At 37.3% G+C, this 15,348-nt stretch overlaps 1 protein-coding gene across 3 annotated transcripts; it reads left to right on the top strand.

Annotated features, from left to right (window-relative positions):
• Positions 1–6,243: 6,243 nt before the first annotated feature.
• On the top strand, positions 6,244–15,293 carry LOC129443915 (uncharacterized). 3 transcript variants are annotated; one of them, XR_012363762.1, is made up of 7 exons: positions 6,244–7,382; positions 8,293–8,336; positions 9,686–10,030; positions 10,128–10,355; positions 10,534–10,624; positions 11,350–11,834; positions 12,026–15,293. XR_012363762.1 is itself a non-coding variant. In XM_073860175.1 (6 exons), the coding sequence occupies exons 2-6, from the start codon at positions 8,294–8,296 to the stop codon at positions 11,537–11,539; spliced, it is 897 nt and encodes a 298-aa protein (XP_073716276.1). In that variant the 5' UTR covers positions 6,244–7,382; position 8,293; the 3' UTR covers positions 11,540–15,293. The 3 variants fall into 3 exon arrangements, 1 of the variants encoding a protein (XP_073716276.1); XR_012363779.1 differs by lacking the exon at positions 8,293–8,336; XM_073860175.1 differs by having other exon boundaries at positions 11,350–15,293.
• The last annotated feature ends 55 nt before the right edge of the window (positions 15,294–15,348 follow it).

The following is a 15,348-nucleotide window of genomic DNA, read 5'->3' as shown; positions in this document are numbered from 1 at the left end:
TTATGAGCTGCTGCTCATCCACTAATGTCATGTGCCCGTGCGCGTGCTCAGTGGTATCGTGAGCAGTACAGACCATACTGTGTTATTTTTATATATTATTATTAACGGTTTATGTTGCCAACAGACAAATCAAGCAAAAAAGTATCACTAATAAGTACACTACAGGCAGGGTAACCTAATTTAACTGTAACCTAATGTGAGGCCCCGGGGCTAAGAGGTTTTGTAGGCCCCCCTTCCCCTCGATTTACAGTCACATTTTTTTTAAAGTGTAATATCTAGGTAATCTACATCACAAAATGCATTAGTTTCTTTCGAGACATACAATAGTGAGTTTTCCCTCTTTGAGCCAGAAAACACCATAATATTGTTATTAACATATCACTGAGTCCACTTGAGCATAAACACAAGACACTTTATTTAACAACCACACACAGCAACTTGTGATGATAATAAAACCAAAATGTGTGAAAGTTTATATGTTTATAAGCTTTATATTTATATAGTTTTTGGTATATACAAATTTGCAGAAAATTGCCACTCACGCGTCACTGATATAAACGCGAGTAAACTTAAACTTTATAACAACTAACAGCATTGTGTGCGCGAATTCCTTTCTTAATTTAGCGGCACAGTTTCTTGTGCACGTTTGTAGAGACTTCTGCATGCCAGAGACTCAGACAGCTGAACGAGCGGGCGCGCACACGAAAGAGAGAGAGACCTGCACCTCACTAGTGCTTATTATGAAATTTCAGAAATTACTCTTTCATTTGTTGGTGGATTATTTCCCGTTTCTCTGTCACACTCAGTCTAACGTGCAGGAATGTCAAGTTGACAACGCGCACTTAATTACATTACGCGGAATAGAAAATATGTTACGTCTAACATTTTATTTCATGTTAAGTTACAACAGACCAATCAGCAGCCATGTAACGTGCAGTTAGATTGATTGACAGAAAACCTGACAAGTTACAAAACAATATAACCTTTTCAGCTCATCATGAACGCAAACTTGGGAGGCCCTTGAACTTGGGAGGCCCCTGGGCTTCAGCCCAGGTAAACCCGTGCATTAAGGCGGCCTTGACTACAGGAGAAGAAACTCATGACACACAATGATTCCAGAGTCAATTGTGATGTAGCAGTCTCAACCATACACTCGTTTTCCCTGGACAATGCTAACATATTCTCGTTATAAAACATTTTCAAACACATTATTTTCGCAAATGACAGAAATTTAGACCCGGCGAGGGATGTATACTGCTTGTGGGCCGCGTGCTAATTGCTAGAAGCTAGCGGGTGGTCTGGACCGTATCTTGGGAAAGTAATAAGAGACTCGGGGGTACGTTAGCCTTGTCAGAAAAGCCGGGTCGATAAGGCCCGGTCTCGGTTAGTTTGGCAAAACACTTTCAGTTTGGCAAAGCACAAGTACTTAGTTCATGTAACGTTAGAATTGTAAAATAATGCCGTTAAATTTTTTTTAACTTTCGAAACCACGCTGCAAACTATCTAGCCTGCAAAATATCTATAATTGTATACAAACAATATTATTCACATTACTATACATTAAAAGGTATAATTTACGGGATTCGCATCAAGGTATGGTCTCTGTTTTGAGAAACAGATGCCCTAGCATCATAAATGTAGTATTTTGTGACAGAAATTGACAACATGCAAAATATAACGTGACTTCTTACATTTTGTGTTGATTTAACGATCGCGAATCGAATCAAGTCTGTTTCAGATGTGTGAATAATCCATGAAAGTCCAATAAAATCCAATGACCATTTTTGTCCACAAATGCGTATAATCCGTGAAATATAGATACATAGTCTGTTGTTTACATCAGATTTTGCATGAACGTCTTATCGCCTACGATCTGAGGACTATTTGCGTCGTAACTTTGTTTTTAAAAGTAGGCGGGAGTATAATCCATAATATCCAAATAGCGCTGTTATTTCAGTGAGACATGATAACACAGAGTGCGTAATTCTACATTAATATGTTCGGTTTAATTCAGTACATTATTTCATTTTTAAATTGAATTAATTAAACTGAAAAGTAACGCGCATTACTTTAAAAAAAAGTTTCAGGCCTGAAAGTGTTGTCGAAACTCTTGAACATAGTTATGTCCGTGATGATATGAGACGTAGCCCCCGTGTCCACCATTAGACCTGTTTCCTTGATGCTGCACGTTGGCTGCCGCTGGATACGGGACACAGAGAGAGAAAAACACCGAGTTACTTGGATGACTTCGTAACTGAAAACAGTGATAATGATGAGGTGAATATCACAATAGATTATTGCTGCAGAGCGGTGTGTGGCATTCCACAGACTTTTGAGGGAGCAATGAGGTCAGCTAACTCAAAAGAATGGATAAAAGCCATGGATGAACAAATCCAGTCTCTAAACGAAAACAAAACGTTTACCCCGGCGATACTGCCCATCGGCAAGAAAACAGTGGGGGGTAGATGGGTCTACTCTATAAAGACTGATGTAGATGGAAAAGACAAGTACAAAGCCAGGTTTGTGGCCAAAGGTTACAACCAGAGAATGGAGAGACATTTTCGCCCACTGCGGACTTGACAAGTGTAAGGGTCGTGCTACAAAAAGCTGCACAAGAAAATTTACTCCTACATCAAATGGACGTGAAAACCGCATACTTGCATGCTCCCATAGACTATGAGATCTACATCAATCCACCAGAGGGTTACCAAGAGAAAGAGGGTATAGTTTACAAACTAGAGAAGTCACTTTACGGTTTGAAGAAATCCGGGCGAAACTAGAATAAGATTTTGCACGATTGTCTTTCTGAGAACGGATTCACACAAAATGCAGCTGATCACTGTGTTTATGCCAAAGAGTCAAATGGAGAAAAGGTGATCATAATTACATGGGTTGATGATTTAATCATTGCTGCGAGCAATCATGAGAGACTGAAAGAAGTGAAAGAGATGCTTGCAGAAAAGTTTAAGATGAAAGACTTGGGTAAATTGAAACATTTTCTGGGTATTGACTTTAATCTGTCAGATGGGTGTATAAAAATGACACAGGAAAAATACACTAACAAGATACTACAGCGTTTTAATATGCAAGATTGTAGGATCAGAGAAACACCATGTGAACAGAAATTAGAGTATACTAAAAATGCTGTAAAGATGAAAGATGTAAAAATGTACAGAGAAGCTGTGGGAAGTCTTATATACCTAACTGTTTGTACCAGACCTGATTTGAGTTTTGTTGTGAGCAGATTATCACAGTATTTTGCTGAACCTACAGAAGAACAATGGGTTACTGTGAAGCATGTGCTTCGATATCTCCAAGGTACAGCAGAAAAAGGGTTAAGTTTTAGAAGAAATGACTCTGAGAAATTAGGCATACAAGCCTACAGTGATGCTGACTGGGCATCTGATGCCACAGACAGACGCAGTACTACTGGATACTGTGTGAGTTTAAGCCAAAACAGCTCTCTAGTATCATGGAAGACTAGAAAGCAGCCAACGGTGGCTCTTTCCACATGCGAAGCAGAATACATGGCGCTTGCTTCAACCATACAAGAGTGTTTATACCTAGAACATTTACTGGAAGGTATAGATAACTACAAGTATGCACAAACTGTGGTACATGAGGACAATCAGGGAACAATTGCTCTTGCCAAAAATCCTGTGAACAGAAGGAGATGTAAGCACATAGACATAAAGTATCACTTTATCAGGTCTATTGTGAATGAAGGAAGGGTAACTTTGATGTACTGTTCTACTGATAACATGATTGCTGATATAATGACCAAACCTGTTACTAAGTTCAAATTAAGTAGGTTTGGAAATGTTCTTTTTGGAGAATAATATGTGTTTGACAAAGGGTCTACATGTATTTATATCTTCTATTTTTGTTATATAACAACCTGAGTACAAGTGGGGGTGTTAGAATATGTGATATAATGTCCTCAGTTGTTCTTAATGTTGTATGTTGTGCATGTGAGTTGTCACAAGAGGGCACCAAAGTGTTTATTATTATAAACGCGTTTGCGTATGTGTGTCCTCTGTAAGCTACCGTAGTTCTTCTCTGTGTTCATCTGTGTGAGCTGTTCTGACCGTGAGAATGATGTGTCGGCAGCCAGAAAATAAATATGCCTATAATGGCTAAAGAAAGATTAATCTCCATCCTCATTTGATCCTCCGAATGCATCGCTAGCTGCAACAGTAGCACAACTCCAGTCGATGAATTGCAGTTTAAGTCACTTCCGTGTTGGCTTCATTAGAGAGATCGGAAGGTTGCCCCTCGGTTACCCCCAACACTGTTGACCTGTGATAAGTTGACAAAAAACAAGTTGAAATCGTTTAAGTTAATTTCTTAGGTTAAAGCAGTGCTTCTCAATTATTTTCTGTCACGCCCCCCCTAGGACGAGGTAATCATTTCGCGCCCCCCCACCTCTCCGCCGCGACTGTAAATAGTATCATTTATCTATAAAATGACACATCTGCAAAACATTGTATCCTTATTAACATTAAAGAAAACACAAAAAAAGAAATATCGATCAACTTACAGCAAAGAATAATTTTATTAACATTGTTTTTTAGTCTGTAACAGAAAAGACTTAAAATGCATCAATTTGCCTGAAAAAAAATCAATCCTTGTTTAAAGTATAATATTTTTTGACCGTTTGATACGGAAAAATTAAATTAAGTATAATCAATAAATAATAATAAAAACTCAAGCGGCTTATCAGCGTGATTGGGGTGTAATGTCTTTAAGTGACTGTGCAAAAAAATCACTTCCTGAAAAAGTATTTTTCCCCCTGGGGGTCCCGCCCCACTATTTGAGAAGCACTGGGTTAAAGTAACATTTCAATATATGTTGATTTGAGAAAAATGCTGCATTTTTTTGTGTGATTATTCTTTAAATATGGGGCAGTATATTTGATTGGCAGACAGCACAAAAACTAGGCTTGTTTGACTTTATGTGGCGCCGCAAGAATGCAAGAAAGGCGGATGACATCAAAGTACCACTTTCTCATTTTTTTATGTCATCCCATATGTTGGTCTTTCCTGCGTGGTATGAGGTTGAATGCATTTGTCGTCATCGTTTTTGGAATTGCTTATTGCGAGACCAAAAATTTCGTTTTAGTCTCATAACATTGTTTAATGGAAACGGCGTCATTTCGCAATCGGTTTTTTGTTGACATTTACTCACAAACACGTTCACCACACTACACAAGCACAAACTCACACATAAGTAAAGTTGATATCATTGTTGGTATGAACATATGACACACCTGTACAACCTGTAGACTCTGAGCTGGTTTATTTTGTGTATAAATGGTAAAAAGATCATTTTAAGTTGTTGTGTTTACTCGACTGTGGTAGATGTGTTTAACTTTCACTGCCTGTCTACTTACCTAAACTTATTTAAGGTTTTGCCAAAAGGTTAAATAATGGGTTTAAGCCAATGCCGAAAAACCTTTTGTTTGTTTGGTTTGTTTTCAGACGTCTCTTGACAGATAACTGCCATCACAAACATGATATTGTGATTGTTCAGATCAGCAGTATCTATTGCAGTAGTTATAATAAAACATTATAGAGCAGCACCTTATTTTTGCACAACAGTTAAAAGGGGAAGAGGATGTAAAGTATTGTGTCTTGGGTCATTTGGTGTTTTTGCTTGTCTGGCTTCACTTCCTGACATTTAATTGGCATCAGACTTAAAGGTTTATTTCATAACTCATTGATGTTTAGTGTAATATCAATTAAGAGTGATTCTCCTCAGACATTTATTATTGGGGTAAGGTTTAGACTCAAACACTGAAGACATAAACATGTTAGGAGGTATAGGCAGACTTGCTTAAGGTTCATTTGTAAATCATGCAATCATAATAAATCTGAAATCAGCTTTCAGTAAAAGCTTTTGCTCAATGTTAAAGTTTGGATTACTCAAACATGCAAGTGATTTAGTGGAGGTCCAACATCTAGTGTGTTGTCCTTAATTTAACACATCTCTCTGTTATTTTTGGAACCACACTTTGTGTTGTTTTAACACATCTTTGTTGTCCCTTTTATTTATATGACCTCAAATCAACACGAAATGACACATTATGTGTTAAAAACAACACATAATGTGTTATATAGTTTAACACAAAACAATGTGTTCGAATTAAAACATCCTGGGTGTTGTCCTTAACTAGACACAAGATCTGTTAATTTAACACATTCATTTTAAGAGTGTAGGTGGCGTGTCAGGTTAGTGAGTGTTAAACACAGCAGAGATGAGGAGCTGTCCGATGTGCTGAAGTGTTTTTACTCTTAGGCAGCGTCACGTGAGTAAGCCGTGAGTTTGTGATTAAAATGTCTAAGATTCATGGATGTCACAGTCCTGATGTGATACAGATGACTTTAGCTGAGGATCCAACATATCATTTAAATGTCCCACCGCTGTTATTTTCCATCAGAGCTTTAAACTTTCTGCTGGTTTACCTTTATTAAACTATGTTTTTTTGTCATATTTTCATCGCTGTGAATTTAAGATTAATATGTACAAAATCATGATATAAAAGTGAAGCTGTGTTAGTTACAGAGTCAGGAGCTGTCTAGGTCTGCTGAATGTCACTCAAGTCTTGCAGCAACAGATTCTAAAAATGAAAATAAGGAAGACGCTTTTCTGCAAGATAAGAGTCACAATGTATATGTATATGTATATATCTTAGGGTGGTCCTTATAATGGATCAATTTTTTTTAAATGTTCAACTCTCACCCCCTTAAATGTTTTAGGATATCAATAAAAACACACTGTGAAAATTTTTGAATTGTTCTTACAATATCTAGAGGTTGCTCAAAGCCTTTGAATATTTCTAAAATCAAATCACATAGTTTTGCAAAAACTGTACTAAAAACGCACAACACGTATAAAACTTGTTGGAGGGTCAAACATATCGCAACTAAAACAGGAGGTTTAATTGCATGGGGCATGGTCAAAAAAGTCCATTGCTGACAAAAGTATATATTATTAAACAATTATATATGCTAGCATTTGTGTATCACATGTGTTAAACTTCAAAGGTCTTGAGCAACCTCTAAATATGAATTAATATTGAAAAATTTTGCCCAATTTTTTAATTTATTTATTTAAACACATTGGTGGGGTGAGAGCATGAACTTTTAAAAGTTCAAAAATAAGGACCACCCTGATATATAAATATTAAATCTATATATGTATGTATGTATATTTGTGCATGTGAAACAAGAAAGAAAAGTCCCGCTCTGAAGATCTCTTTTAGTGTTTGTGGCCGGAGGAGAAGCAGACAGGAGGAAGTATGGAAATACCGAACATGCCAGATAAGCTTCTCTGCTGCAGACAATAAAACAACTGAACACAGAAGACTACAATAAAGCAAGGTCAGACTAAAGCTCTCTTAATATAGTTTATATTATATACAACTTAATAAATATTAGAAATATCAATTATTATCATGAATTTTAAATATGTAGACAATCCATAGAAATTTGTAGCAGTACATGAGTTATCTTATGATTTTGTAAGGAGCCACCCATCGACCCCACAACTGTATCCAATGGCGTGGGTGAAAGGAATTTTGTATTCTTTCCTACCTTAGCACTTCTATAAAAATAATTATATTGTTTCAATTAATTTCTTTGACCTCTGTGTGTTTAAATTATAATCTGACTCTAATTTAATTTAATATAACATGAATTAAGTGCATTATTCAAATTATCTGTTGATCATAATTTAGATTTTAATTATTTATAAATTCTCATAATCTTAGTTATTCATTCATTAGAGATCTGATATCACACATAGTATATGTCTGCCGCCTATATCTCACGAACACAAAATTGTCAGTCTGATCTTAGTCAGACGTTGTTGGGAAATCTACTTTTAATTCTGGCTGCCCGTGCTTTTACCATTTTACCCATCGCACCATGACCTTTAAAATGATATCTCACATGAAAATAAAATTGCAATCTTAGAACCACATAATATATACATTCGATCATATATTAGATACCCAGTGATGTGAGCCTAAAGTCTAAGAAGACTGTTCAGGGTAAAAAACTTTGTGATGATGAGAACAAAAGATCAACTTTAGGTTAACTGAGGTTTTATTGCTTTACAGTGTCTTTCCATCAACAAACTCAAAGTTGATTGTTTAACATTCTGAATTTGAATACATTATTCATTATGCAATTACAATAATAACTATTCTTGTAATAAGTTCACAAAAAATCATGCAAATACATGTCTATTATTACCATTTTTATAATTTAAAATCTTAATGTCTTACAGAATGTTTACTCTTTTCTCTCTAATCTGTCTGCTTGTGATCCCAGGTAAGACTGAAAACTGACTTCAAATGTTATTTTCTTCAATTTAGCATTTAAAATTTGGGCTAAAGGTTTCTGTAACTTACAACAATAAATTGAAATGGCTCATTTTAAAAAGAATGAACATACATTTAAACATTAAAAATAGTAAGTTAAAAAGACTTGAGCGCAATTTGATTGTATTTAAAAATCTTCGGCAGTAAAAAAAACCCCTCTTAAATCTAATTTCCACATTTTATTGTCACGAGTTTTAAAGGTGCACTGTGTAACTGTTAGAAAGATCTCTTGACAGAAATGCAATATAAAATACAAATTATGTTATCAGTGGTGTATAAAGTGGTACCTTAAAATAAGCCGTTTTAATCTACAAATATTGTGGGTCTCTACAGCAGCCCTAACCGGACAAACTACTCTAACAAGTGTGTTTCAACACTACATTAAAGGGGACATATTACAAAAATCTGACTTTTTCCATATTTAAGTGCTATAATTGTATCCACAGTGCTTCTATCAACCTAGAAGGTGTGAGGGGGATCAACCCAGTGGCTTGGTTTTGGTGGACCATTCTCTGCAACTATGTGAAAAGATAGGTCATTGTAATTTGGCTCCTATTGTGATGTAAGAATAAGAAAATACCACCCCCTTTATCTGCACTATCCAACCACAGCACAGCCATTTAGTGCAGAAAGAAAGAGAGAGAGAAAGAAAATAATTCACAGCACAATTGAGTTTCAGTTGCAACAAACCACCATCATTGTGATCAGTGTTTGCACTTCATCGCTCATTTGCATTTTAAATGACACACCCAAAAACGGCACACTTTTGCTCAGGCCTACGAAGTAGCATTTTAACATGCTGTAATTTATTATCTGTTTGGTATTTTGAGCTAGAACTTCAATTACGCACTCTGGGGACACCAAAGATTTAGTTTACATCTTAAAAAAATCTCATCATATGTCCCCTTTAAATCAGACGACATGTTTGTCCTGTGGCAGCTATACATTGTAAAAAGGATTTCATGGTGCTGCTGTATCTTACCACTAGATGTCACTAAACAGTGTATCTTCAAAATAATTTAAATAATTTTGATAAAACATGCACTGGGTTATTTCAACAAAGCATTGGTTAAAAGGGATTTTAATTTAACCTATACTGGATTGTTAAAGACCACATTTTGGTTTGTTTGGGTCAAATATAAAAAAATTAATTTTTATTTAATTTAATGAGTTAATTTGGGACCCCAACACTGGGCTAAAAAGAACCCAGCATTTTTAGTGTGTACATACAAACATACATTTGAAAAAACCTAAATACCTTCATAATTCATACTCTGAAATTAATTTGATGTTTTTCAGGCATGTGTAGCCAAAACTGGACAGTGACATATTTGAATGCAGTAAAATGTGTCCTGAAGGGCTCAACCACTGCTCTGTTTGGCAGTTTCAAATATCCTGATGGTCACAATATAACCAAGATTTTTTGGACCATAGATCCAGTAAAAGATAAGGAGACGCCCAATCTGTCTGAAGTACCAGAATATAAAGACAGAGTTGAGTACATTCTGGATAAGAAACAAAACTTCATTCTCAAACTGAGTAATATAACAGATAAGGATGAACATATGTACTGCATCAGAATCGTGACAAATGTAGAAAAAGAAAAATATTTGGGTTATCCTGGAGTCCAGCTGAAAGTGACAGGTACAGTTAAACTACAATAACACCATTGTGGTTTCATAGACTTCACCTATACACACATTTAAACTCAATATGTCAAGTGCGTTTTCTGTCTTTGTAGAGCTCAGGGTTGAGATCCACAATGAGGGAAATTCTACAGTTTTTTTTTGTAAAACCACATGCAACCTTTCAAGAAAAACAAAATATATCTGGTATAAAAACAAAAGTCCCTTATCAGAATCATTCAGTAGTAATAAACTGATACTGCAGTCTGTGAGCAGAGATGATGCAGGAAACTACAGCTGTGCAATTAGAGGAGATAAACATCTGAAATCTCCAGCTGTCAGATGTAAGTATATTATTTCATTTTATATTCTGACACTTAAAAAAATATAAAAATAAAACTCATCAGGATCTCACTGAATGTGAAGATCACAATGACGATAAAGACATTGCCATATGCTTTGCTTTTATACGTTAATATTCGACTATTTAAACAACACACATCCATGTCTCTTTCTCTTCAGTTGGCAGTAATACAGTTCTGCACGTAACTGCAGGAATTGCGGCTGCGCTCATCTGCATTTGCATTGTTATTGTAACAATGAGAATCATAAGGTATACGAAAGCCTAACACACACCATTATACACTTAAAATATCATACATTAAAGCAACTATTCGGCATGTGCTCCCCTCGTGTAAAGTGCATCACTTTGTGTCCCACAAAAAACAATCTCAAAGTTAAATTAAACAACACATATTAAAAACTGTTAAGCGTTGCCGTCCCACATACGGGACACCTAAGTTTGCATTAATATTGTTGATGTAAATTTTAATCTATCACTACAAACTATATATCGTTGGAAAGGTCTAAGCCTCCAGAATAGACATTTCAACAGTGTTTTATAAAATAAATTATGTAGGGAGAGTAATTGATTCATTTATGAAGAGAGTCTGCCTCAAAAAAATTATTTTCTGCTTAATGTCACTGTCCCACCAGCAGGACGACTACATTTACTTCAATGTTTGCATATGAATTCTTATCTAATCATGACAAACTGTATATTGTTTGAAAGCTCCAAGAGTGTAGACTTAACTCAATAGGGTGGGGTGACACTTAAAGGGTTAAATTATACAATGTAGTGCTGGTTAGTAAACTTTTTCTGAGGTTTAATTTATGATAAATTAATGTATTTTATAAAATGTTATAAAAGTCCCCCTGTACCATCTCGCTTTCCTTATGCCCCCAGTTTAAAAATCACTGCTTTAAAGGGATAGTGCACCAAAATAAAATTTTTAGTTTCTCTGTTGTCATTTTGCTTCCTGTTTTTTTTCTTCCCAGCAGAAAGACTGCAGATACAGGAATCAGAAGCGACAGACCAAAACAGGCAAGTCTAGCAGCTATTTTACCAGATTTTAACTTTTCAACTACATATTTTCTAAGCTGTGTTTACCTGGGAATCAAACCTGTGATTGTTGTGTCCTATAGTGCCGTGCTCCACCAGCTGAGCCACAAAAACATTACATTATGATGTTATTGGCAGCATCTTTAAACATTGGTGTGTTTATTTAGGAGAACATCAGCGTGGCAGCGACAGATCAGATAAGCTCACATCCCACATCATGTGATTCAAAAACAGCAACTGATTTAATGTACACCAGCATTACTTTTCAAAGACCGAGTGCATCCAACAGGGATCAGAATGATGAAGATGCTGATGAGGTTCAGTACGTCAGTGTAAACCACCACAAAACCACACAGAAGAACAACGTAGATGCTGAAGCTCAATGTGGGAATGTTATCAACAGTCCTGCTATTTCATTCAGGTAAAACACACTTTGGTAAGGCAAGCATCACTGGTAATCATTTTAATATTCATCCAACACCCTCTTAAATGAGTGCATTTCTCATTGCGGTTTGTGAGTAGAAGCTATTAGTTTGGCTGTCTGGGTACCTCAGACGGTTTTAGTTTGTTAACCTGGTTTTGTGAATGATAATTATAATTTTTGTTGAACAGATCTAAGGGTGGACTCACAGAAGATTTCTCTGTCATCTACAGCGGCATCAATGTCCCGTAAAGAATTTCAGCATGAGCGTAAAAACATCTTGCACTGACATATTTTAACATATATCACTGCCATTGTTTTTTCTCAAGATGCACACAAGTGTTGTTTTTTGTTAGGTATGTTTGTATAAACTACTTAAATGTCCTAATATAACTAAGCCCTAGTCCTGGATAATCTAAACCCCCGGAAATTAACCCCTAATGCATTATATATACTGTTTATATCTTACAATAAAATAAACTATACAACTTTAAGTTAATTGATTACTTATTTAGCTAGGCCTCCTTATAATAAGCAAGCAATGTTTTGCCATTATTAAAAGCGAACTATAATGTGCAGTTTCACCTCACAACCAGCAGAGGACAGCAGGGCTGGTGGATAATCATGTTTGTGGAGAGGGCGGTGCCACCCTTTAAAGGCAGGTTATCTGATTTGATCCAGAAAGATTTTTAGTTATACTGGTTAAAACTCACATCCTGATAGCAATCACTATGTTAAGTTGTTTAAATGTATTTTTATAAATATGTGTCATTTGTGAAAGGCGTAGCACCAAAAAATGCTCAACAACCGAACCCAATAATTGGACGCATGTAATTTCCCCCCCCCCGTCGGTCAGCGTGTTTTGCATGCCACTGCTCAACCTGTTCATGCAGACACAATACGTTGTCAGCACGTCTACGTGCACTCACCTCGTATCTGCAAACTTTCCTGCTGAATTGACAACCTGCACAGGAGCCACAAATGAAAGACATGTTTTATAACAACAACGACAAAAAACATCTTGAACAGCAAAGAGCAAAAACCTGAATTAACATCAATAACTTTACTGGTTTACCACAAGATGCAAACAGCTGCAGGAGACAAAGGGTCTTAAAGGGTACTGTTTATTTTGGTAAGGTAGGTACGCGATATGATTTGTATTTAAATGGATTCAGATATTCTACTTTGATGACCATTGTGTTGCTTATGAAGTTTGTGTTGCTTTACGAATTAGCGTAACCATATACTCCTATGTCTACAGTAATGAAAACGTGCTTTAACTAATTCCGATTTAAAACAGTTGTTTATGTTGGTTATTTTGGTAATGTTATTCACTTTGTACTGCAAAGTTTTCTCACTGGTGAAGGAGACATGAGATGTGGACGTCTGATTTGTGCATGTTCATGTGTTTTGGAGGAGGCGTAGCTTTGGATGGTGGGTGGGATTGTGATTTCTGTGCAAGTAGGCTACTGTAGCATTTTTCAAAACCAGATACCACACCTTTAAAAGCAAACTATAATATGCAGTTTCACTTTACAACCAGCAGAGGGCAGAAGCGCTGATGGATAATCATGACACGGCAATGTTGTTTTGAACAATGTTTATGTAATTATTTCATGGTTTACAAAGCTTGATAAAGTATATAGAATAAAAAAACCATTTGGAATTACAATTTGTCTGTTTTGTAGATTTGTATTATCAACTGCATAACAGGAGGTTTTGTGTACTTAAATGTTTATTATTAAATATAGAGCTTAGAAAAGTAAAGTTAGTAAAATAAAAACATAAAATAAACTTCAAGTATATAAATATGCTTTTGGATTGTATACAAATATTTTCTATTAGTTTTCTCTGGATTTCATAGTGTGCTGATTTTTCAGTAAATACATTTCTGTGTTTAGATTCGCTATTGTGTTTATTTTGTGTTGTTTTACACTAGTGTCACGGAGTGACTAGAGCGGGCGGAACCAAAAGTAGAGTGAAGAGGTTCCGCCCGGGCCGGGTTGCACGAACACCGACACTTCCGGGTTTCCCAGGGAGCCCCCGTAATCACCACAATACGGCACAGCTGCGTGAGCGACGTGGGGAATGATGATTGGGCGAGCCACGCTGAAGAGAGGGACATAAACGGAGAGAATAGTAGTCACTGGGTGAAGTTTGATCGCGTTGGATGTACGCTGTGGATACCGGCTGGGTGGTGAGTCGTTCAGGTGCTGGAATACGTTGTTGTGATACGTCTGGGATCTGTGAGGAGAGAAGAAACATTGTTCAAAGTCAAGTAAGGACCTCTTGCAATTGAAACGTACCCATCGGCACCTTTGGTGTGTTGTTGTCTTCACAAAGAATTGGGAGCTCTGCATCAACGGCGTTGTTTATATTGGAGACGCCCTGAGGGAAGAGAGAGATAGATTGGAAACCGGCCAACTGTGAGTAACAGAAAGTCAGCAACTAATATTGAATGCTTGCATGTTAAAGGAGAGTGTAACCCATTTCTAAGCGGCCCCACTAGATGTGTGCCGTAGGTGGGCGAGCCGAGGGGTGTGTTTATTGAGAGAGAGATCGATTGGAGACCGCCAACTGTGAGTAACAGAAAGTCAGCAACTAATATTGAATGCTTGCATGTTAAAGGAGAGTGTAACCCACTCCTGAACGGCCCCACTAGATGTGTGTAGTAGGTGGGCGAGCCGAGGGGCGTGTGTATTGACTAACCCTGGACAGTGAGAGTTTTGCCATTAGGTTGAGGCGCTGTACTGCGTGGCCAGTACCATTCTACCCGGCTATTCAGGCACAGTCCCACCAGGAGAGGAGTACGGACCCTAACTTACCATTGGAGTGTGTGCTGTGCAACAAAAGCTTTCTTGAAGTGTTGTGCTGTGTCCTTGTTGTTCGTACTCACCTTAGGAGGGATTGGACCTTTGTGGATGCCATTGGGGGCAGCCGCGACGGTGTGTGCCCAGCCAACTCAGTTACGCTCTGTAGCGGTGTCCAGCAGGAGTTATGTGGAAACACCGAGTGAGATCTTCACCTGTCTAGGGAAGAAGACGTGCTGTGATTGGCCATCTGCAGTTTACTCAGCGGGACGTAACGTGTCGGCCCCGGCCGTGAGTCCGTCCTAGCCCCTCGCCTCTTGCTGCATTGGATGGTTGCTGTGATGTATGGATTTAAATTCAGATACTTACCTTCACACTAGCTAAAGCTGACTTACCCAGTAACGACCCACAGCCCTAGAGAATTTCCAAAGTGCGGGAGATACTCACTTTTACACCAGCTAAGCTAATTTACCCAGTAACGGCCCACAGCCCTAGAGAACCGTAGAGTAAAGAAGAGACTTACCTTTGCACGAGCTAAAGCTAACTTACCCAGTAACGATCCACAGCCCTAGAGAACCTGTAAAGTGGAGAAGAGACTTACCTTTACCTGAGCTAAAGCTAACTTACCCAGTAACGACCCACAGCCCTAGAGAACCGTAGAGTAAAGAAGAGACTTACCTTTGCACGAGCTAAAGCTAACTTAC

The sequence above is a fragment of the Misgurnus anguillicaudatus genome, chromosome 3, assembly GCF_027580225.2.
Source record: "Misgurnus anguillicaudatus chromosome 3, ASM2758022v2, whole genome shotgun sequence".
In the NCBI taxonomy this organism is placed as follows: domain Eukaryota; kingdom Metazoa; phylum Chordata; class Actinopteri; order Cypriniformes; family Cobitidae; genus Misgurnus; species Misgurnus anguillicaudatus.
Note: the sequence above shows the minus strand (reverse complement) of the source record. Positions and strands in the feature narration are given on the sequence as shown.

Bases quoted from the DNA above. Each gene is read 5' to 3' on its own strand.
- LOC129443915 (XM_073860175.1), top strand. From the start codon at position 8,294: ATGTTTACTCTTTTCTCTCTAATCTGTCTGCTTGTGATCCCAG. The intron at 10,356-10,533 runs GTAAGTATATTA...CTTTCTCTTCAG, and splicing joins GAAATCTCCAGCTGTCAGAT to TTGGCAGTAATACAGTTCTG. The intron at 10,625-11,349 runs GTATACGAAAGC...TTTTCTTCCCAG, and splicing joins GTAACAATGAGAATCATAAG to CAGAAAGACTGCAGATACAG.